Source organism: Sorex fumeus, unplaced genomic scaffold (genome assembly GCF_029834395.1).
Source record: "Sorex fumeus unplaced genomic scaffold, SorFum_2.1 ptg000002l, whole genome shotgun sequence".
Taxonomy (NCBI): Eukaryota; Metazoa; Chordata; class Mammalia; order Eulipotyphla; family Soricidae; genus Sorex; species Sorex fumeus.
This window is the reverse complement of record NW_026606059.1, coordinates 56717710-56741390: the sequence shown is the minus strand read 5'-3', so window position 1 is coordinate 56741390 and position 23681 is coordinate 56717710. Positions and strand designations below refer to the sequence as shown.

Here is a 23681-nt window from a genome sequence, read left to right as displayed (position 1 = left end):
GTTAATTGTAAAGATTCTTGTCTCTGTGAAAATAAACTCTTAGAATGGAAACAACCCCTGAGACTTTGAGGCTACTCAGGTGAAGGAGGGAGTGAGCAGAAAAGGGCAGTGGACAGAGGTGGAAGGACATGGCACTGTCGAACAAACATTGCACACGTACAAGTCAATGCTTCAATTAAAAATGAGAATGCACTTTATATATCCTAGAAGGTTTTGGACTTTAATGTAGGTAACTATAGAAAAATAAGATTTATAAAAGAGAGTTTGCACCCGCAGAATGTCTGTGTCAGAAAGCATTTGGAGTCCTCTGGCTCTATGTGATTAGCTTCCTTGTGAGTGAACTGGGGTTCAAAGACTCCAGGGCTATATCATTAAGTCTCCAGCGCAGTCATGAAAGCCCAGATAGTTCCAGTGGTGTGCTATCATTAATGAATATTGTTAATTATTAATTATTCATTATTATCAATAACGGTTAATGGGCAGAGCCCCCCATATGGTTCCCTAAGTCCATGAGTGATCCCAGAGTGCAGAGCCAAGAGTAAGCACTGAGCACTGCTAGGAGTGGCCCCAACTTCCACTGCCAAAACAAAAACAAAACAACAGCATGGGGGAGTGACGAGAATGTCCCATTCTGTGGTTCCAGCATGAGGAGTGCAGCTCACCCCGTGTCCTGTGAGGGCTCTTGGGTTTGTCTGGTAGAGAGGAATACAGATGCTCCCCACAATTCCCTGAGGCCCCCAAGTGTAGTGAGGATCCCTGAGAGGCCATACAGTTACTGCTGACTGGACTCCCCACCCCAGTGCCCAATATTACGGCAGCATCATAAACTTGAACCCGGGAACAAAGGGTCCTCAAGAGGATAGTCCAGGTCTCAGTAGGGAGAACACGGAGTTCAAACTCTGCACTGATGAGTTCTAGTTACACATTTTGAGAAACATTTATAGATCCAGACATAGGCATTAAAGATATGAGAAATAAAAACCAATTTGAAAGAAGGAAAAAATCCAGTATTTCCCCTCCTCACAGTCTTGGTCCAGCCTAGGTTTATTGAGTTTAGTGCATCATTCCAGAGACCTCTAAATATTGGTTTGGTCAAACTGTGCTTGAAAGCAGCAACAAGGACAGTGACTAAAAATCTAGACTCAGGGGGGTATGGTGCCGCCAGCAGGTCAATCTGTACCTGTGAGGCGAGTGCATCAGCAACCTCATGGTGCCTTCAGACTTCCAGATACCCCAAAATTGCTGCTGTGTGTGCCTTTGGCCAGACCCCAAAAACTTGGGGCAAAGTTTACCAAGAAAGCAAACGGCCAAAAGTTAGGTATGTGGGAGACACACCCACAAACCACCTCCAGCTCAGCTATATAAGTAGAGGCATGGCCTCTCTGGTTCCTGATTGAACTGCTTAACAGCCATAATCCCAGAGACTCAGAAACTAATCTCGGAACACAAAAGCTTTTGGCAGAAATGCGTCCTGTTCCTGCAGTAGGTTACTGGGGGGTGGGCCACTCCAAGTGGGAATAGGTTTTGTGCCTTGGCCCGTTCCCCTTGGCGACCTGGTGACCACCATCCTCCAGAGGCCACAGGACAGTCAGGTTTGGGCCTGCAGTGACGAGACACCAGGGCCTCACCAGATGAGAGTGGAACCGGCCCTTTCCTCCCCATCCCAGCGAGACCTTGAGTCGCCACCTACAAACGGCCTCTCTGGCTTCTGATCAAACTGATTAATGGCCATGATCCCAGAGACTCAGAAACAAATCTTGAAACCCAGTGGCTTTTGGCAGAAATGCACCTGGACCGCATACACAGCCATGGCTCCAGAGGCAAAAGGACTTAATCCAGAGCCCAGCAGCTTGCAGCAGAAAAGTGAATGGACCATGCATTAAACTACGGCGGCATACCTCCCCGGTAGGGAAAGGGTGTTGCTCCCTTCTGCCTTTCTCACCCCCGGCAGCAAGGTGGCCGCAGCCTCAGAGCTTATAGGAAAGCCAGGTATGAGCCGGCAGTGATGGGACAACTTCAGACTCATGGGAAGGGGGACAGTACCGGCTGGTCCTTCACACCCTACTGAGGTCCTGAGTTAACCCCCACGAGCGGCTCTCCGGCACAGCCATAACACCAGACACACAGAAACCAATCTCGTAATTATCTGGCTCTTCGCAGAAATCCAAAATCATTATATGACATTATATGATTCTCATACCAGCTATAGAAAACAAAGTATTTCACAATGCCTTTTCAGCAATTCTGATTGTTGGGGGGGGGGGGGGAATTCTAAACAATAATGGTGCATCTTTTGTCAAAATGATATATGTAATCAATGTAGAGAAGAGTTAAGTAGAAATCATCTGCCTCACAGGCATTGAGTGGGGTGGGAGGGGGTTATATTGGGGTTCTTGGTGGTGAAAAGTGAATACTGGTGAAGGTAAAAGTGTTTGATCATTATATGACCGAGACTTAGACCTGAAAGCTTAGTAACTTTCCCCACAGTGATTCAATAAATAAATATAAGACGAAAAATAAATAAATAAATAAATAAATAAAACTGTGAAAATAAAAAATCTAGACTCAGGCCAGAGATAGTATGGGAGTAAGGCGCTTGGCTTGTAAGATGCTCACCCCAACCCAATCACGGGCACGGCATTTATGCCCATCCACCATGCACCTACTGAGTGACCCATGGATGTGGCCCCAAACCTCCCCAAAACTAAAATAAAAAAATTTAGATTCAGCATTCCCAGGAGTGGTCCTTGAGCACCTCCGGGTATAAGTCCCCCCCTCCAATAAAACATTAAGACTCAGATGATGTTTGGTCTGAATTGTGAACCCTGACAACATTTCCTAGCCTTAATGTGCTTCTTTAAAATAGAAACATTGAGGATTGGAGCAATAGTACAGAAAGTTGGGCGCTTGCCTTGCACGCAGACAACCTGGGTCAATCCCCAGCATCCCATATGGCCCCTGTGCACTGTCAGGAGTGATTCCTGAGTGCAGAGCTAGGAGTAAATGCAGCATTACTGGGGACGGCCCGCCCAAAAGGAAATCTGGGCCTGAGAGATGGCTCAATGAATTGAGTGCTTTGCATGCAGGCCAGCTTCTATCCCAAGCACCACATCGCAGGTTTTCCTGAACAACTTCTAAGTACCACCAGGTGTGGTCCTTGAGCCAATAATAAAAAAATACAATACAATACTAGCACACAGCTCACAAAATTTCAGATAATTTAATTAACATGAAACATGGACATTAGTACTTAGCCCAGGGTAGCCATTTGGCAGATGTTCATTATGGTTTTCCTTGGTGGCACAGTTAAAAATTATTTTAAATATTTAGTATTTCTGGGTCTGTGGGACACACCCAGCAGCGTTCCAGCGACCAAATGCAGTGCTGGGATTCAAACCAACCACCAGGTATTCAAAGTGCCTCAATCTCTGTTGGTTCTCTGCTCTGCTACCACCTTTTTTTGAACATTATTGCAAAGAATAGGAGGGAATGGAGAGCAAGGATGTTTGGCAGGACTTCTAGAACAAGGTGACTGCCATCGGAAGCCAAATACTCAAGCAAATGTTTGCTGGGTAAAGTTAAAGTCAATGGGGTCACCTCCGGCTGTTCTTTGTCAGACACCACCACTATTACCTGTTCTTAGATGTTGTTCTTGGCCATTACTTGTTTCCTTTCCATCTTTCATTGACGCTTTTCAGAATCTCTTTGCTTTGCGGAGGTTAGTTGGTTTTCTCCCACTAGCTGCATAGAACGTTATATAATGACAAGTATTGGCTCACTATCTATGACTTACTCCTGCTATCCAAGTAATCAAACAGGAAACCAAAAGGAAGTAAACCCAGCCCACATCCCAGACTGGCCCACAATCAGGGGTGGGCACGGGACCATTCTGTTCCAGGAGGGTAGGTAGATTTCCATGGGAACTGGCACTTTTTGTTGATAAGTTTTTGGCTTGCTGGGGAGACAGGTGGTGGGTTAAAAAACATACGTGCTCCCCAGTGTTGAACTGCCATTATTTCCTTTGTTGCTAAACACACTCATGCACATGGATAAGCCATGTCTTATGAGATGTCTATTAGAAAAGAAAAGAAAAAAAGGGTCTGTAGGGACTAGATGGGCCTTTTTTAAAAAAAATATAGGAGTACTGTTATTTATTCAGTCATTGATTTAAGCTGATTAAACTGGGCATGAACTCCACATTCACTTCATCACTTGACATCCCATTACTCATAGGTTTGCTCAGCTGGCGCCAGTAACTTCTCCATTTGTCCCTGTCACGTGCTAGTGTACCCCAACGGCATCTTCTCATTCTAGGAACACGAAGAGCCTCAAACTGATTGTTCAGGGTCTTGATGAAGAACTGTGACCATTTCGTAGGTGGGCGGCCATGTGGTCTTTTGACGTCCCGTGGAATCCAGTAGGTAATGGTTCTAGTCCAGCAGTCATTCTGTTGAGAGCGAGTGGAACGTCAGGAACGAGACTGTTTCTCAGAAACTTTGTCTTTATGAGATTCAGATAGGTAGAATCTGGGCCTTCATGACTGCGCTGGAGACTTAAAGATCTATAGCCCTGGAGTCTTTGAGCCCCAGTTTGCTCACTATCGAAGGCAGTGAGGACAGCCTTGTTTGAGCTGCTGTCTGCCCTGGTGTCACAGAACACACACTTTTAGTACAGGCCAACACAAAAGCAGTACCAACAAAGAAGGAAAGAATTAAAAAAAAAAAACTATGTTATTTGCAGCAAACTAGAAACATGAGGAGATTAGGTAAACCAAATGAGATATGAAATAGTGTAAGAATTCCCATGTGGGTTGAATATACTGACATCTCCCCCCAAACATACGATCATCTGATCTTTGATAAGGGAGCAAGAAATGTGAAGTGGAGCAAGGAAAGCCTCTTTAACAAATTGTGCCGGCAAAACTGGACAGCTACATGCAAAAAAATAGGCTCAGATATCTACCTAACACCATGTAGTTAGATAAAAATGGATTAAAGACCTCAAAATCAGACCGGAATCCATAAGGTACATTGAAGACAAGGTTGGCAAAACCCTCCACGACCAGTATCTTCAAAGATGAAGAAATTCTGACTGACTGAGCCACCTGAAACCAGGGACTTTGATATTCAGACTTCAGCTGCTTTGGGGTTGGTCATGGCTGACCTCTAGTGGCAATACTTAAGAACTGAAACATATTTGGGCCATGAACTTTTTCCTGTCTATCTTCTTTCCCATCTTTCAATCATTTGCTCATACATATATTTACTCTAAAATTTTTATGAAAACCTACTATGTGTGGTGATTCCAAATGAATACAATAGGGAAATATTAGAGGGAGAAATCCATATACTTGATCCTAGACATGTATACTATTGGAATAATAACTATTAATGAAAATTTAATATCAAGGAGTATAACTAGAGGAAGTTATGGGAACGTGGAGTCTCATAAATTGCTTATGGGGATTTAAGTTACAGGAGAGATGTGTAAGGGGTGAAAAAAGGTTTTCCTAGAGGTGTTCTGAATTACTTGAGAACTTGCTAAAAACCATGTGAGAATGGGAAATTTCTGGGTATGTAAGTGTGGATCTACTGGAATCAAAGAGATCACAAGTTTAAATTAGTGCATGATTAGTACATGACACTAGACTAACTCTCCAGCCCCAACATTTAGTTTCTTTTTTTTTCTCCTCTTTTTTTGCCAAAGGGGTGGCTACATCCTTCTGTGCTCAGGGCTAATTCCTGATTCTGCATTCATGGATCACTCCTGGTGGGCTTGGGGGATCATATGGATGCTGGAGATTGAAACTGGGTTGGCTACATGCAAGGCAAGTGCCTTACCCGCTGTAATATTGCTCCATTCCCTTTAGTTTCTTAATTGAAACTATGGTTATAAATCACAGCAACTATAGAATTACCTTACCTGAGCATGAGCTGCAAAGGAATCAGCGAATGGCTATAAAACACTTTGCCCAAGAACAGGGGGACACACATTCTTCTCCAGCACATAGTGAACATGTCCATGAGAAATATGCTAGATTAGGAAACAAGCCCTGACAAATGTAAAAGGATCAAGATCCTACAAAACATATGCTCTGACTATAAAAGAAGGGAATTAAACATCAATCACAAGAAAATGTGGGAGTTGCCAAGTACATAGAAATTCAACAATCCTTCTAAATAGACAATGGGTCTAAGAAGAAAATCTGCATTTGGGGCCTAATGCGCCACACATGAACTCAGGAAAGTCTTCCAAAGATGCTTGCTGGTGGGTCAGGAGCAATAGTATAGAAGATTGGGGTCTCACCTTGCACGTAGCTGACACAGATTCAATCCCTGGCACCCCATATGGTCCCTTGAGCACTGCCAGGAATAATCCCTGAGTGTAGAACCAGGAGTAACCCTTGAGGATTCCCAGCCGTGGCCCCAAAACAAACAGACGATGCTTTATGGTTATAAGTCACAGTTTTGAGTATTTGTTTTACTGTTTACATTAAAAATTAATAAGTAAAAAGGACAAATTTGCCACATGAAATAATTCATATTGGAATTTTGCTGTAGATGCGGTTATGATAGTGCGAACATTTATGGTTTTGATGTAGGAGGTTACTGCACCTTTCCACAAGTGTCCAAGACCCTTCCCCGCGATGTTTATTTGCTCAATTTTGTTTGATAACTGCAGAGCTGCTACACCAGGCCCACCCTCAGGGCACAAGGATCCCTATACCACTACCCAAAGGTCCCTTCCCTCCCATCCCCCTTATCACCAGTTATTTAATGGCATCTTGAGGTAGTTTCCATTGGGGACTGTCTAATCCCTTTTTATTCTTTGTCTTATAGAACTTTTAAAAAATATATTCATAAAATTTATCTACTAAAAAGTGACATGGAAACTTTTCATGTAAGATATTTTAAGATTTTTTTTAAAAATTTTATTAGTGAAACACCATGAGGTACAGTTGTAGACTTACAAATTTTTGTGCATGGGTTTCAGTTAGACAATGATTGAGTACCCATCCCTCCACCAGTGCTCATTTTCCACCACCACGGATCCCAGTAACCCTCCCACCCACCATCCCCCCCATCCCACCCTGCCTCTGTGGCAGGGCATTCCCTTTTGTTCTCTCTCTCATTTTGGGTGCTGTGTTTTGCAAAAGAGGCATCGAGTGGCAATCATAGTTCGGTCTATAATCTACTTTCAGCATGCATCTCCCATCCTGGGCGGGTCCTCCCAACACTCTTTATTTGGTGTTCCCTTCTCTATCTCAGCTGCCTTTTTCCCTAGCATGTGTGGCTGGCCTCCAAGCCATGGAGTAAACCTCCTGATACTTATCTCGGCTATTCTTGGGTGTTATTTTGTTACTTCATTTTGTTATTTTGTTACTCCTATTTTGTTACTTCATGTTCCCCAGATGATTGCAATCTTTCTATGTCTGTCCCTCTTTCTGACTCATTTCACGTAGCATGATACCCCCTGGCGCCGTGTAATCCCATAAACGGCCAAGACTCAGAGACTATAAAATCCAGCTCCCGGAACCGCGCGGTTGCATTCGCGGGCATGCGACATCTTATCAGGACATCTTTTTATGACATCTTATTATCTCATTCCTACTTTGGACAAACTTGCAGGCTATCGAATGTAGCCTGCCCACAGGGCAGAGTCTGGCAAACTCCCCGTGGCATACCAAATATGCCAAATACCAGTAACAATGATGGGTCTCATTCTCCTAAAGAGCCTTGAATATAATCTCAGGGCTAGGATGAAAGAGACGGTACTGGGGCCTGCTCGAGGCAATCGACAAATAACAGGATGGTGAATGAATGAATGAGTGAATGAATGATACCTTCCATGTAGTACCACTTGTATGTAAATTTCATGACTTCATCTTTTCTAACAGCTACATAGTACTCCATTGTGTAGATGTACCAAGTTTCTTTAACCAGTCATCTGTTCTCAGGCACTCAGGTTTTTTCCAGATTCTGGCTATTGTAAAGAGTGCTGCAATGAACAAACAAGTACAGATGTCATTTCAACTATACCTTTTTGCCTCTCTGAGATATATTCCCAGGAGTGGTATTGCTGGGTCAAATGGGAGCTCAATTTATAATTTTTTGAGAATCGTCCATAAAGTTTTCCAAAAGGGCTGAACCAGTCGGGATTCCCACCAGCAATGAAAAACCTTTCTCACCACATCCTCACCGATACCGGTTGCTTTCATTCTTTTGGATGTGGGCCACATCTGTGGTGTGAGATGATATCTCATTGTTTTTTGATCTGCATCTCCCTGATGATTAATGATGTAGAGCATTTTCTCATGTGCCTTTTAGTCATTCGGATTCTTCTTTGAGAAAGTTTCTGTTCATTTTGTTGCCCAATTTTTTGATGGGGTTGGATGTTTTCTTCTTATGGAGTTAAACCAGTACTTTGTATTTGAGATATTTTAAGATCTTTTACCGAAATTTGATTCTTTGTTTTGGAGTCAGTGATGCTCAGAGATAATTTTTGACAGTGCTCGAGGAACTATATGTTGCTTTGGATATTTGAATCAGGGTTGGCCTGAACTCCTGAACTCTCTTGCACCAAAACTTTGTATTTTTGAGTTTGTATACACTTATTTCAGTTTCACGCACTAGGTATATGAATTATTCAAAGTCACTCTACTATACTGACATACTCAATTATTGCCATAATGTGCTTTAAATGTAGCTCTTTAGAGAATAAAACAATATTTACAAAAAAATTCTATGCTCTCTTGGTTGTAATTAAAATACACGAATATAGGGCCAGAGAGATAGTACTTCTCTTGCATGTGGCCAACTCTGGTTCAAATCCCCAGCACAGCATATGAATTTCCAACCATGACAAGGAGCAATCCCTGAGCACAGAGCTCGGAGTAAGCCCTGACTACTGCTGGGTGTGGCACCCCAATACAAACTAATACTTTGACATAGAGCAATAATACATTATCAGAGATATAAGCACTAAAGGAACTCTACTCAGAAAGCTCTGAGACAAGATCAAGGGCTACCTCATGGGGAAAGGGAGAAGGGGGTTCTCTTGGAACTGAATAGCAGGTAAAACCCACTTTAAAATGGAGACTTTACATGAGCACCAATGACAGGGCACAGATATGAGTAATAGAAAATACTGAGGTTTTCAACAGCAACAAGGAGATTGCAGAAGAATTTTTACATGAAAAAGAAAGGGAAAGTAGAAGCTGAGTTCCATTTTGAGTGCATTGAGACACCTTGGAAACACCAAAGAGCAGGAAACAGTAGTCTAGTAAGCCGGTAAGGAGCAGCATTCATTATTATAAATGGATGGACATGTAGAGTTTCATGCTAAGTGAAATGAGTCAGAAAGAGAAGGACATAGAAGGACTGCACTCATTTGTGGAACATAAAATAACATATTATAAAACAAACACCCAAGGACAATGGAGACAAGGCCAAGGAAATTGTTCCATGGTTTGGAAGCCTGCCTCATTTGCTGGGGGAGAAGGCAGTTGGGATAGAGAAGGGACAACTAAGTCACTTGTCAACAGATGACAACTAAGTCGTCCCGAGGGATGGCTTGGGATGGGAGTGGTGTGCTGAAAGTAGACACAGGACCAAACATGATGGCCTCTCAGTATCTATTTTGCAAACCATGGTGCCCAAAAGTAGAAAGAAGGAATGTGCCTGCCACAGAGGCAGGGGGTGGGGTGGAGTGGGTATGGCAGGTAGGGTAATAGGGACGTTGGTGATGGAAAATGCACACTGGTGGAGGGATGGGTGCTCGATCACTGTGTGACTGAAACTCAATAATGAAAGCTTTGTAACTGTATCTCACAGTGATTAAACTTTAAAAAATCCCTTTTCTAGGACTTTGTTTTCTGGAATAAAATACATAAACTGGTAGTTTTTTAAAAAGAAGCAGCATTCTATAAGGAAGGAGGGAAAGCAATGGAATGTGTCCTTAAATATGCGAGAGAGGGGCTAGAGAGATCAGCTCAGTGGTAGAGTATTTACTGTGCACCACAACTGTGTGGTCCCAGACATTGCAAGGCAAGGGACCACACCAAATGCAAGAGGAAATTCTACACTCCCAGGGCACGTTATATTGCAACGCCAGTTTCATTTAATGTAGGACATTATGCAGTATCTGCAACTCAGAATTCAGTTCCGTGAAAGAAGGAACTGCATTTTTAGTGTTTTAATGTTCTAAACCCTGGGGGAAGAGGGTAGTGGGTCAAAAATGGTTAGTTTTGAAATGGCTAGTGGTTCTAAAGTACCAGAAGCAAGAATGGAGGAGGAGAAGGAAAAGGCAGAGGAGGAGGAGGAGGAGGAGGAGGAGGAGGAGGAGGAGGAGGAGGAGGAGGAGGAGGGAAGAAAGGGGAAAGGAGGAGAAAGAGGAGGAGAAGGAAGAAGAGGAAGAGGAGAAAGGAGGAGGTGGAGGAGGAAGAGAAAACAGGATTTCTCCCCTATTTTCAGGCTCCAGGATCTATTAAGCCATGGATAAAAGCATTTACAACTAAGAACCCAACATATTTCAGATCTACATTCTGCTTGAAAACTGCTTCCAGGGGAGAAAAGCTTTTAAATAATTGAATGCACAATCAGCTTAATCAATGGCTGAATAAATAGCAGTACTCCTACATTAAAAAAAAAAAAAGAATTGAATGCAACCTATCTCCTAAGCAGTTGGTGAATGGCCCCTTGAAAGTGAATATATAAGGTATCTACCTTCCTCCACCCCTCTCGGAGAGCCCGGCAAGCTACCGAGAGTATTCGATATGCCAGACACAGTAACAACAAAGTCTCCAATGGAGATGTTACTGGGCCCGCTCGAGCAAATCGACGATCAACGGGAGGGCCTTTACCTTTACCTTTACCTCACCACCAAGATGTAACACAAACTCATCTCCATCTGGAATCTCTGGTTGACATTAATGTGGAATATAATCATTCTGGTTACTTTGGGAGAAGCAATTTTTAGGAAAAGTTGCTCACATTTTCTTCACTTTACTAGTTAATTTTCCTAACCGGTGGACTTGGGTCACACCCAGTGGTGCTCAGGGCTCACTTCTGGCTCTGCGCTCAGAGATCGCTCCTGGTGGGCTTGGGATGCTGCGGACAGAATCCCGGCTGGTCACGTGCAAGTAAAAAGCCCTACCCACTATACTATCTCCTGGGACCTCATACTTCCCCTTCACAGGCGAAAAGCCCTGTCCCAACCGGCGACAGAATTTGTCCAAACTCATATCCTTCTAACTTCCAAATACTATGCTTCTCATACCGCAGGGCAGTGAGATCGCAATGCTGATTTTGCAAAGTGCAACAGAGGAAACTGTAAGTGAATCTCCACTCTCAGCAAACAGGGGGCAGCACAACCCGATTTGAAAGTCCTACGAGAACTTGAGCAGCTTTCCACCCACGACTGAATTAATTCCGTCGCTACAGAGAAATCCTTCTCCGGATTCTGGAAGAAGCCTCCTACCTCGAGCCGCAGTACCCACCTTGGGCGGGGCGCGCCCACAACAAAGATGGCGGCAGCGGCTTCCAAGCGGGAAAGGGCGACTTCGCGCCAGTTCCGGCCTGTCCCTTTGACGTCACTTCCGGGCGCGACACTGCCGCGAGCATCTGAAACCCTGGAAACACCGGCAGCGGCCGTGGACGCCGAGGTGTGTGTGTAGGGGGCTTTCCGCGCAGGGTCCGAGAGAATGTGGGGGCCAGCGGCATGGACCCGGACGATGGCAAGTCCGCGGCTATTGCCGCAGTCGTGACTGAGCCTCGCTTCGCCCAGAGGTACCGGGATTACCTGGGGAAGCAGAAGCTCGTGGACACGCAGCACCGCGTGCAGAAGCTGCCGGACGGCACCGTGGCGCTGCCGGTGCTGCAGGAGAGCCTCACGGAGCTGCACCTGCAGCAGCTGCGGGAGACCGTGGCCCCGGGCAGCACCTGTGTGCTCACGCAGCTCCGGGGGGCTCTGCCTTCCAAGGCCTCCCGGGGTTGTTCGCCCGCCCAGAGGCTGTGCCGCGAGGTGAGTGCCTGGGTGGAGGGCCGCGGAGTGACCTGGTCGGCTGAGCTGCAGACCGATCTGCCCCGGTCTTGGCAGAGGCACGGGGACCTCCTGTTGCTGAGTGAGGACTGTTTCCAAGCCGAGGCGTGGAAAGAGCTGACGCCGGAACTCTGGGAGACCGTGGCCTCGGCTCTGGGCGTGCAGCGCTTGGCCAAACGAGGGCGGGTGGCTCCGGATGGCACTCGGACCCCGGCGGTGACGCTCCTGCGGGGCGAGCATGGCTGGGTGGAGCATGTGGACAATGGGATCCGGTACACGTTCGACGTGACTCAGTGCATGTTCTCCTTCGGGAACATCACGGAGAAGCTCCGCGTGGCCTCGCTGCCCTGTGCTGGCCAAGTGCTGGTGGATCTTTACGCCGGGATCGGTTATTTTACGTTGCCCTTCCTGGTGCATGCTGGTGCCTCCTTCGTCCATGCCTGTGAGTGGAACCCCCATGCCGTGGCTGCGCTGAGACGTAATCTGGAGCTTAATGGGGTAGCAGATCGGTGCCAGATTCACTTTGGGGATAATAGGAAGTTGAAGCTCTCAGACATTGCTGACAGGGTAATCCTGGGACTGATCCCCAGCTCTGAAGACGGCTGGCCCATTGCCTGCCAAGTGCTGAGACAGGACTCCGGGGGCATTTTGCACATTCACCAAAATGTGGAATCTTTCCCAGGGAAAACCCCCCAGACTCCTAGAAACGGGGACGTGGAAGAGGTGGAGCATTGGCATTCTTCTCAGGAAATCACCAAGCAGTGGGAAAGTGGAGATACCAGGAACTCAAGAAAAGTAGTGTCAGCAGCTCCCAAGCCAGAATGGCAGAGGTGGGCACGAACTGCAGAAACTCGCATTGCCGGTCTTCTCCAGCAGCTGCATGGGAAGCCGTGGAGGACCCGAATCCTGCACATTCAGCCCGTGAAATCCTATGCGCCCCATGTAGACCACATAGTCCTGGATCTGGAGTGCCGCCCCTGCCCTCTAGTTGACTAAAGAAGGTGGATCCTGAGACATGCCGCTCAACTCGAGGTGTGAGTGACTTTGGTACATCAGCTTAGTCAGTTTCTCACATCTCTAATATCATACTTGTCTTAGTATTTTGTGGCTTCAAGAACCAGCTTTAGTTCAGTCCAGATCACTGAATGTCTTTCGTTCAAATAAACACAACAAAGATGAGCTATATGTCAGGGAGAAGCAGTCATGCATTCTGACCACAATTCTCTCTAACCTTGGGTACAGAATTTCAGTATTATTTTTTTCCTTATATTTCTCTCATTGCAAAATAAGGGCTTCTTGGGGGTGGAGAGATAGTACACTGGATAGGGCACTTGCCTTGCATGCAGCTGACACAGGTTTGACAGCCCTCATGGTCCCCTGAGCACCACCAGTAGTAACCCCTGAGCATCACTGGGTGTGGCCCAAATAAGGTTTTCTTTGAATTGTCTCCTATGGGGCACTGGTCATTTTTAGAGCAAAAGAACAGTACCATTTCCAGAATCAGTTCTCTCCAGCTTCACTATGGAAAATCAGACTGAGGTGGTCCATGATGGAAGTGGGGAGGTTGGTAGAGTCTTCTGAAGTGTTCAGACATGAGATGATGGTTGAACTAGAGTGGTGGCCGTGGGAAAGAGGTGGGTTTGAAAAAACTGATGGGACCAAGATTTAGAGTCCTATGGTTCTCTTTTATTATGTATAAATTTGGGCAGGAAGGGAATAAAAATTAAATCAGCTAACTCTCCTTTAGCATTTATGAGTTGGAAGAATGTCATATAGTTTTTTTATGATAAACAAGAGCTAGGATAGTTGCTTGAAATTTGCCAGAAGCTTCTGTTTCTGCAGTAACTAGCAATTACTATTTTCAAAGTTTAAATTAAAACCATGGATTTCTAGGGGCCAGAGAGATCGTAGGTATGGATGGCACTTGTTGTGCATGTGACTGACCCAGGTTTGATTCCCAGCACCTCATATATGGCCTCCCAAACTCTAGGAATGATCCCCGAGCACAGAGTCAAGTAAGCCCTGAGTACTCCTGAATGTGGCCCATAATGAACACCCACCATCCCCCGTGATTTCTGCAGGCTGTCCCTTTGGTTTTCCTACCCTAGCTAGCAAAAACAGGGCTAACAAGGAGCTAAAGGGGATGAGAGTGCAACTTGTCAAGCCTCACCTTGTTTTATGGCTGTCTGCCATCACCATTGTTTTCCACTGGAGTGAACAGTAATTACACTTCATTTAACCTTTAGTATGACTAAGTGCTATCTGGGTTTCTGTGTTTATTGAAGGAAATGTAGAAAGTCTTGATCAGGATTTTTATTGTATGGTATTTGGCTGCTTGCACTCTACCTAGAAGTGGCAATAAGGATAGGAATGGTGCTGTTTGTGTTATTCCACAAATAAGTCCTACCAAATAAATGAGCCACAGGAAATTTGAGGTTTCCTTAGCTATAGTCCTTTCTCTCCAAGGATCTTACACCGTACAGCTGAAGTAACACAGTATGAAAAAAATTGGAATACAGTTACGTGCCATATGATGAGAGCATCTGGAGTGCAGGGCTGGAAAGAAAAGTTCTGAAAATGCATAGGGATATCTTTTAAGTAGCTCTTTAAAACTGAGAAAGATTGTGGGGAGTGGAGTCATAGCGGAAACAGGTGCAAACATTTGGCTGGGGCAGAGGAAGCAGTGGGAGACTGATGGAGTTGGTGTTTAAGGATTACAGTCAACAGTCTCGGATAACACTGAGCTCGCAGGAAGTGTCTGCTGTCGTGCCCACCACAGAGAAGCCCTGTTGCCACTCTCATCCCACATAATAACCTTCCTGGGTTTGCCTTAGTCATCCCCTTTCATATACTGGGTTTCTTCTCATGTGTGTGCCTATGGCGTTCTCTCTCAAATAAAAGTGCCAGGCCAAGCGGGGCTTGAGACCAAATTTGAGGAAGAAGGAGAAATAATGAAGACGATGGCTCAGAGAGGCGCCTGACTAGGGATGAAGGAGTTACCGTCCTGCCATAAACCTGGGTAGGCAGAACTGGTGGGTGTGCCCAACATAAATTTATCCAACTGGTTACAGCTATCAGGTTGTGAGTGTTTACTGGTGGAAGAAGGTTGACGTGGGCACCGACTAGAACCTTAGAACTTAGGTTCCATTCATTCAGCTCCTGGCTCTCCTTTTAGTGTGATCTGAGGCAAGTTGTGAAACTCAGGTTAACTCTCCTCATTTGTACATTGGAATTAATAGTTGTACATACCCTGAAAGGTGACTTACGCCTAAATGAGTTGACACACGTTAGTGACGTCACGACATTGAGAATAGTGTATACAGTCACTATTTGTATCACAGTGAACTGCCATTCTCCAGTTTGATGGTGAGGAATTGCTATCATTTGGTTTCCCTAAAACAGCATGCTCTTATTTTAAAAAATCATGAATTGGGGCCAGAGTGATAGTATAATGGAGAGGGCGCTTGCCTTGCATGTGGGTTTCCCAGATTTGATCCCTAGCATCCCATATGATCCGCTAAGCCCACCAGGAATGATAACTGAGTGTCATCGGTTGTGGCCCAAAACAAGTCCTGAATTAGAATGTACTTTTCCCATCAGGCACTGCTGAGAATCAGGTATCTAGTAAAGCTGAGTCAGTCCCAGTGGGCTGGCCAGACTGGAGACATGGCTTTATAGTAATTAGTATTAGCGTTGAGATAGAAACAGCTGCAAGCATTAGCATTAAATGGGATAGAACTATGTACTGGGGGAGGTGATGATGGTGACTGGGAAGAGAAGGTTGTAAGTGGTTGAGCAGGAGTACATGTGAATGGAAAAAAACGGGTCTGTCTCTTGCCTTTATGTTACAGGCTGAATTTTCACTGAGCACTTGATGGACTGGCCTGGTCTGCAAGAGCCATAATGGAACCAAGGGAAAGAGAACAAAGGGATCAGGAGACTCTGGACTCCTTGTCACCTCAATCTAAGAATTGGGAATGTAAAAACTATGATGGCCTCCTTTACAAGCTTCAGCCCTGGTTGCCAGTTAACCCCATCTGATGGTGATGTGATTAAAAAACAATATTTTTATTAAATTTTCCTCAACTGTGAGCTGTTCTATTAACTCAACACATTCAGTTATAGGTATTATTGAGTATAATGTATTCAACAGTTCCATTTTTAATACACAAACACCAAAACTTAATGAGAAACAAAAGTGGTAAGAAAACGCTATAAATTCACTATCTCCTACTCTGAACACAGCATGTAAAAAACCCACTCCAATCAGCCTCAGAGTACAACCATTTCACAATGGTAAACCACTAGTTATTTTCTACCGAGTTATTATAAATGATTACCATTATTTAAATGCATCCCCCTCCCCAATTGTAACAAAAATCTTCCTAGACCACAGTTGGTAATAGGTTGTAAAGTAGTGCATTCCCTTTGGAAAATAAGCAGTCCCCCAGTTTCTTCATGATTTGACAGTTCCACTCCTGTGTATATCTATATACCCAGGAAGCATATGTCCACACAAAAAGTTACACATGAACTTGTATAGCAGTGCCATCTGTAATAACCAAAGAGGAAATATCTTTAAAGTCTTCCAGTTATTGAATAAACAAAATGGATAGTCATACAATAGAACCTATAAAGGAGAAATGGGTTTATATAAGTGATATATTTTTGTATAATTTCATTTAATGAAACTCACAGAGAAGTTCCCTTGTTGTATGATTTTATTTCTCTGAAAAGGCCAGAGAGGCAAATTGACAGAATGTAGGCAAACAGAGGAGAAATAGGGAGTAGCTGCTAATGGGACTGAGTTTCTTTTTGAGATGATGAAAATGTCCTGAAATTATTGGTGGTGATTGCATCACTCCATTAGTGTACTGGAGACTGTTTAATTGGGCCGGAGAGATAGTTTCAATGGCTGACACATACTTTGTATATGGGAGGCACAGGTTTGAGCCCTGGCACTACATGGTCCCACACCAGAAGAGGCCACAAGCAGTGCCAAGTGTGACCCAAATCCCCTCCCCGGAAAATCCCCAGACCCCTAATTATATACCTTGCAAGTACTAGTAAATTATATCTTAGTAAAAAAAATTGGGGGGTACACCCAGTGATGCTCAGGGGTTACTCCTGGCATGCACTCAGGAATCACTCCTGGCAGTGCTCAGGGGACCATATGTGATGCCAAGGGTCAAATCCAGGTGGGTTGTGGGCAGGACAAGTGTCTTGCCTACCATACTATCTCTCCGGGGCACTTAACAGAATTTCTTTTTAAAAAATTTGTGAAGAGAAGACAAAGGCAAATCAGAGCTGGCCCCCATTTACTACTGGGCCAAAGCATCTAACCAACAGACCCCACCTCCCACTTCCAGAACTGATGAGTGTGCCCCCTTACCTGAAAAAATGATAGGAGTGGGACTGACAAGATAGTACAGCGGGTAAGGCACTTGCCTTGCATGGAGCCAGCCCTGGTTTGATCCCTGGAACCCCATGTGGTCCCCATATGGTCCTCTGCACTAAGAACAATCCCTGAGTGCAGAGCCAAGTTAGTAAGCCTTCAGCAATGCTGGGTGTGCCCCGCTCCCCGCAAAAAAAAAAAAGGGCCTCAAAAATGATAGGGCTCAAAAAATGTACAAGGTGTAAAGCTATATATATATATCTTGTTATCTTGCTGACCCTGGTTCAAATTCCTGGCATTGCATATGGTCTTCGAAACACCACCTAGGGGCACTCCTGGCTAGTCCGAAAGTAGTGAGTGGTTGCAAGGTCAACCTAAAGTCAACCTGAGCATAGAACCAGGAATAATTTCAGTGCACAACTAGTGTAGTCCCCAATTCAAAAGGAAAAACAAGAAAAAGATAATAAGGGGCCAGGGATATAGCTCAGTGATACAGCACTCATTTTACATGTGAGGTTCTGGGTTCAATCCCTGACACTGCAAAAGAATTTTAAAAATCTCTTAAAATACGTAAGTCTTCGGGATTGAAGAGGTAGTACAGTAGGTAAGGCACTTGCCCTATCCTGTACATGGTCAATAAGGGTTTGATCCCTGGTACCCTATATGATTTGCTCGAGCGGGCCCAGTAACGTCTCCATCGGAGACCTTGTTACTGTGTTTGGCATATCGAATACATCACGGGTGGCTTGCCAGGCTCTGCCGTGCGGGCGAGATACTCTCGGTAGCTTGCCAGGCTCTCCGAGAGGGGCGGAGGAATCGAACTCGGGTCGGCCATGTTGGCTGCGTGCAAGGCAAACCCGCTGTGCTACCCTATATGATCCCCAAGCCCCAACAGGAGTGATCCCTGGGCACAAAGCTAGGAATAAGAATAAGCCCTCGGCACAGCCAGGTGTGTTCCCAAAATAAACTGATGTGTTTGGGGACTGTAGAAGTTAGCATGTACATGTAATTCAGAGTCAAAAGTTTTTGCATCTATGAGGAAAGGACAGCCCAAAATGACTAGAATCAGGATATAGTCCGCCGTTGCATTAAAGTGTACTGCTTCTTCCTTCATATTTGGCAGAACCCCCAGTGAAATCATCTGGGTCTGGGTTTCCTTTGTGGTAAATCTTGTAGCTAATTCCATTCCTTTAATAAAGGATATTCAATTTATTTTTTGAATGAGCATTAGTCATTTGTTCTTTTTAAGTAACTTACCAATTTCAACTAACTTGCCAAATATATTGTTATCCTTTAATAACTAAAATGTATAGTATGATTACCTGATTACTTAGTGATATTTTCTATTTCTTTTTTGGATCGGTCTCTCTAGAGATTTCTTTATAAACTTATGTCTCATACACTTAGCTTTTGGTTGTGTTGATTTCCTTGATTTCGATTTCTCTCATTTTATTCCTGTTTCAGATCTAATTTCTCTTTTATGAGAACAATCTGAAATTACTGACTTTAATATGGGCATCCAAGGGAGAAGAAATAGTCTAGGGGTTAAGGCACTTACCTTGTATACCACCAAACCCAGTCTGATCCCCGGCACCATATATAGTCTTGGGAGCACCGAGAGCACAGTCAGAAATAAGCTGTGGTACCCTGATGTGGCCCAAAGACCTTCCTCCCATCCCACCCCGAATATATATGTATCCACTGCTATGAGTTTCTCTAGAGTGATATCCTCTGTTTTGGTTGTGTGGTGGTAACCAGAAGCCTGAACAGGATCCCATGCAGAGTGAAGGGTCCAAAACTTTCCATCTGTCAGACATCACAGTCATTTTAGTCATCTTCCCTGGGCTCTCTCCCTACATAGACAATTTTAACTTTGTATTACTTGTACTTCTGTATTTTTAAGCATTATCTTGGCTTTCTGATAATTTTTTAAAAATTTGAGTTTGGGGCCACACCCAGCAATGCCCAGGGCTTACTCCCGGCTCTGCACTCAGGAATTACTCCTAGTGGTGCTCAGGGGTCATATGGGATGCCGGGGATTGAACCCAGATCTGCCTGCCGCCTGCAAGTCAAGCGCCCTCCCCACACTACCATCTCTCTGACTCAGCCCTCACGATCATTTGGGATCGTTACCCAAGATCATTATAATAGCTGAATTTATCACTGATTTATATTCTAATATAAACTTAAGTACTACTGAATGTCACATAATAAAAAAAAAACCCTACAGTATTTTCATAGTACTTATGAGACATAAATGGAGTCATTGGATGCTGTGTATAATAATACTGGGTTCCAGCTGAGAGTATTTCTCCTAAAATGTACTCTAAACACTTAAAATATACTGTCTTAACTGGTGGAATAAGCATGAGAAATTAGTTCCAGAGGACCAGATTACAGGCTCTGGAGTCCAAACTGAGCTAGAAATGTGGTTCTCTGTCTTTTGGCTCTACTACTATGTCCTTGGACAAGTCTGCTGAGGAGTAAATCTGATACGCATGCTGTATATTTTGTACATTTAATCTGGTAATATTGACCTTTCATTTTCTTAGACAAGGAGACTGAAGATTGGCGTGTTTGAGCAGCTTGTCTAGGGACAGAGAACTATTAAGCAGAAGAAGCAAACTAGCTGCCTGCAATAGGTAGAGTACACTCAGGAAATGTCTGTTGAGTAAGTGAATGAACTGCTAAATCTATGTGCAATAGTGATTTCAAATGCCACTGCCGTTTCCTTTGTTAACTAAACAAATACAGACTCTTCATAATCATTTGGCATTTACAAAATGATAAAGTTCAAACAGCTGACCTTTTGATGGGCATATCTGAAATTTGCTTAAATGAGATAAACTATAATACTTTGGGAGCAGAAATTGCATAAGTCCCAAGATATGTAATAAAATTATGTGTTTATGATCCTTTAGCTCTCAATTCCTACCCTTCCTACCAGCACCTCCATCTCCCATTAGAAAAAAAAAAATAGAAGATTTGTTAGTGGATAATTTGTAAGAGCTTCCTTACATTAAGGAGGCAGGATGCACCTGCCCTCTGGTATAGTCAGGGTAGAGATGAATGGTTCAATACATTCCATCAATTGCATGGTCACTCTTGCGCTTCAAATCTGACGAACAATGAAATCAACCATCTAATGAGTTCCCTTTTCGCTTAAAACAGGCCATCATGTGCTTCTGCTGCTTGAAACAAAAGACTTAGCGACTGCAAAAGTTGAGAGAAAACTCAAAACAACTTTGCGTGCATCCTGGAGCTTGCCTTTGAATATTAACACATTGACACCACCGCTGCAATTTGTACTAATTAAATCACATTCCAGTGTGACTCACTGATGGTGCATGTCAATGTCAACATGTTAAAGACAAATGAGATTTATTTTAACCAGATGATTTATGTTTATGTGTCTCTGTGAACACACACTATTTTGGGTAGAGTAAATATAAATGTAACCTGAGTTGTGCAATATTCAAATCAATGTGGAATACAAGCAAAGATTAAATAAGTAAACTACAACAAATCTCTTTGAAAGCTTTCATCTTAAATTTCCTGAGTATTCTAAAAATTACTTAATACAAATCAAGTTTTAAGGTAGTATTTCAAAATACATGCCAAGATTTTATTCAGGTATTCATTACAGATGGGAAAAGAAAGACTTGGAGTGTAAGAATGACTCTACCAGGAGCTGGAAAGATGGTACAATGACAGTGCTTTCTCGTTCCTTGCATGCAGCTGCCCTGGGTTTGATCCCTCTCATCCTATATGGTCCCCCAAACCTTCCAGGAGTAATCCCTGAGTGCAGAGCCAGGAATAAGTCCTGTACGTTGCTGGGTATAGCCCCGAAACAAAAATAAAAAAAGAATGATTGTACCAGGACTCCTGAATGTTCTTGGCCTAAGAGGTCCCAGCAGTGACAACAGAAAAAAAAGTTAGCTTATTTATATTAGAAATTCTTACACTAATAAAATTTGTATCAAATATTCAGAAAAGTTAATGACAAACATTTTTAAGCGCCTTTAAATAAATTTCAAAATGTCACATTTTTTTAAAAATTAAAGCAGGAAGAAACTATTTTATTCTCCATTCTGCATGCCCATAGTATGACACTGCCTCTGTCTCCTCTACCACATTCCTACCTTAGATTAGTCCTGGGGGAGTCCATTTCTCCCTAATAGGTTCTTAGTTTTCTTTCCTTTGAGAATTTAGTCAAAACCACAGGTTATTCCCCTGATAGGCAGTTTAGGAAGATTAGTCTGGCAGAAGTAAACACTCTGTGTTGAAAAAGTGGAAGCTCTGAGGAGGGCATGCAAATGAGACAGGCAAGTTGAGGTAAGGGTCTTTAGATAGGAAGAGAAGAACACAGAAAGGCCACGCGGAGGAGAGACCGGTAGAGAAAGGATGGATATATTTAGTTGTGCATGAAAAGAGAAGTGAACAAAGATTTGATTTCCTGAATTTTAGTTAGGCTTATGTTTAGGTTCTGGATTTGACTTTTAGCTCTGTGCCTACCGCAAGTCCTCAACATTTTGTTCAAAATCATGACGGTGCTGATGAGAAAGACACAGTCCTAGAGGATCTGTTTTTGTTTCATTAAAGCATTTCACCAAAATTCGTAACTCCCCAGAACCTATCAATGACCAGAAATGAAGACTGCCTGGTCAGCTGTTACTTGGTGATCTTGATCACTTACCTATGCCTCAGTTTCCTCCTCAATGAAACAGATAATACCTACCAAAATAAGGCTGCTTCCAAGAGGTAAGCAAAAGGGAAATGCCTCCAACAGCACCTGGGGCCCAGTAAGCACCAGACAAATGGCCCTCATTGTTAGCAGGGGAAACAAGAGAAGGTTACAAGCACACACTGGACTAGAATTTGGTGTGGGGTCAATCAAACCTCACATACTGTGACCCACTTAAGGGAGTCTTGGGGGCTGCATCCAACAATCCTCCACCTCTAGGAAGGTTCTTTTTAATTTTTTATTTATTACTGATTTACAAAGTTGTTCATTATAGAAAAATTGTTCATTTCAGCAAAACTATGTTCCAACACCAATCCCACCACCAGTATCAACTTTCCCCCACACCCAGAGGTGTCTTACTTAACTCACCAACAGTAATACTCCAACGGAGACCTGCTAATAATGGTACTGCTCTGGTGAATCTGAGGTGCAGAATCTGCCCCAATCTTTTTTTTTTTTTCACCTGGTAAGCCACAGAGAGCTAAGAGTGGCAAGATATTAATCACAAGTTTGGAAAGGAATGTGTGGGGAGACAGAAGCCAAACCGCCCTTTTCCTGGGGCCCTGGAAATCAAACTAATCAGGAGCACAAAACAGACATGTGGGAGAAACCGAGTCAGGGGAGAGTGATCAGAACTAGAAGCTCACGGAGCATCTATTTCTTTAACTTTGTTTTGGAGTCCCACCGGGCTGTGCCCAGGGCTTGCTTCTGGATCAGTGCTCCCGGGTCATTCCTGTTGGTAATCATGGGACCACATGCGATAGCCGGTAATTAAACCGGGGTCCGTTTATGCAAGATCCTGAGCCACTGCACCATCTCTCCTGCTCTCACCGAGCATCTTTTTTGGTGGGTAGGGTCAGTGCTTAGAGATCAGTCCTGGAGGGGTTGGGGGGGGGGGGGTCCACATGTGGTGCAGTGGACCTAACCCGGATCCGCGCGCACACGGTAGGTGCTCTCCCCGCACTGCGCATTTGTAGTCGAGGGCGGAAAAAAGTGGGGCTTCGGCCTTCAGTGTTGGCTAATTGGAGAGGTACTTTTGACCTAGGTCAAAGTGGCATGTCTGGGGCGTGGCTCCCCCGTAAAGCTGTAAGTGTGGCCTCACCTGCCCCAGGAAGCAAGAAGGCACCACTCACGCATGCTGACCCGACCTCCACGAAGCGCAGAACTCAAAGCCCCGGGTCTGGGTCTTTCCCTCAAATCACTGCAGCCCGATCCTCCTCATTGTCCACTTGGGTAAAAGGTCAGCAGAGCGAGCTACGAAGGGGCGAGGCTGTCTCTCAGGCTCTTACCGCCGGCCCGAACTTTTCCTGCAGCGCCGCAAGCGCACGCTCCGGCTCGGCCTCCTCGGTGGAGAGCGGCCGGCGTGGCTCTGCTCTCCCGACCAGGGTCCCCAGGGGGGCGTTTCACGGATTCTAATTAAAACGGCCGGTAAATATCCAATACCCGCGCAAGCACGGAGTCCCACGCGCCGACGCGGCGACCACCCCGGCAGCGGTCCAGCTA

At 44.4% G+C, this 23681-nt stretch overlaps 1 protein-coding gene across 1 annotated transcript; it reads left to right on the top strand.

The window, feature by feature from the left end:
• The first annotated feature begins 11695 nt into the window (after window positions 1-11695).
• TRMT12 (tRNA methyltransferase 12 homolog) lies at window positions 11696-16083 on the top strand. The gene is made up of 2 exons (XM_056112345.1): window positions 11696-13071; window positions 15891-16083. Exon 1 carries the CDS (start codon window positions 11719-11721, stop codon window positions 13033-13035), a length of 1317 nt encoding a protein of 438 aa, XP_055968320.1. The 5' UTR covers window positions 11696-11718; the 3' UTR covers window positions 13036-13071; window positions 15891-16083.
• Window positions 16084-23681: the final 7598 nt, after the last annotated feature.

What these genes read in the sequence shown, in the direction of transcription:
- TRMT12 (XM_056112345.1), top strand. Translation starts at nt 11,719, where the DNA reads ATGGACCCGGACGATGGCAAGTCCGCGGCTATTGCCGCAGTCGTGACT.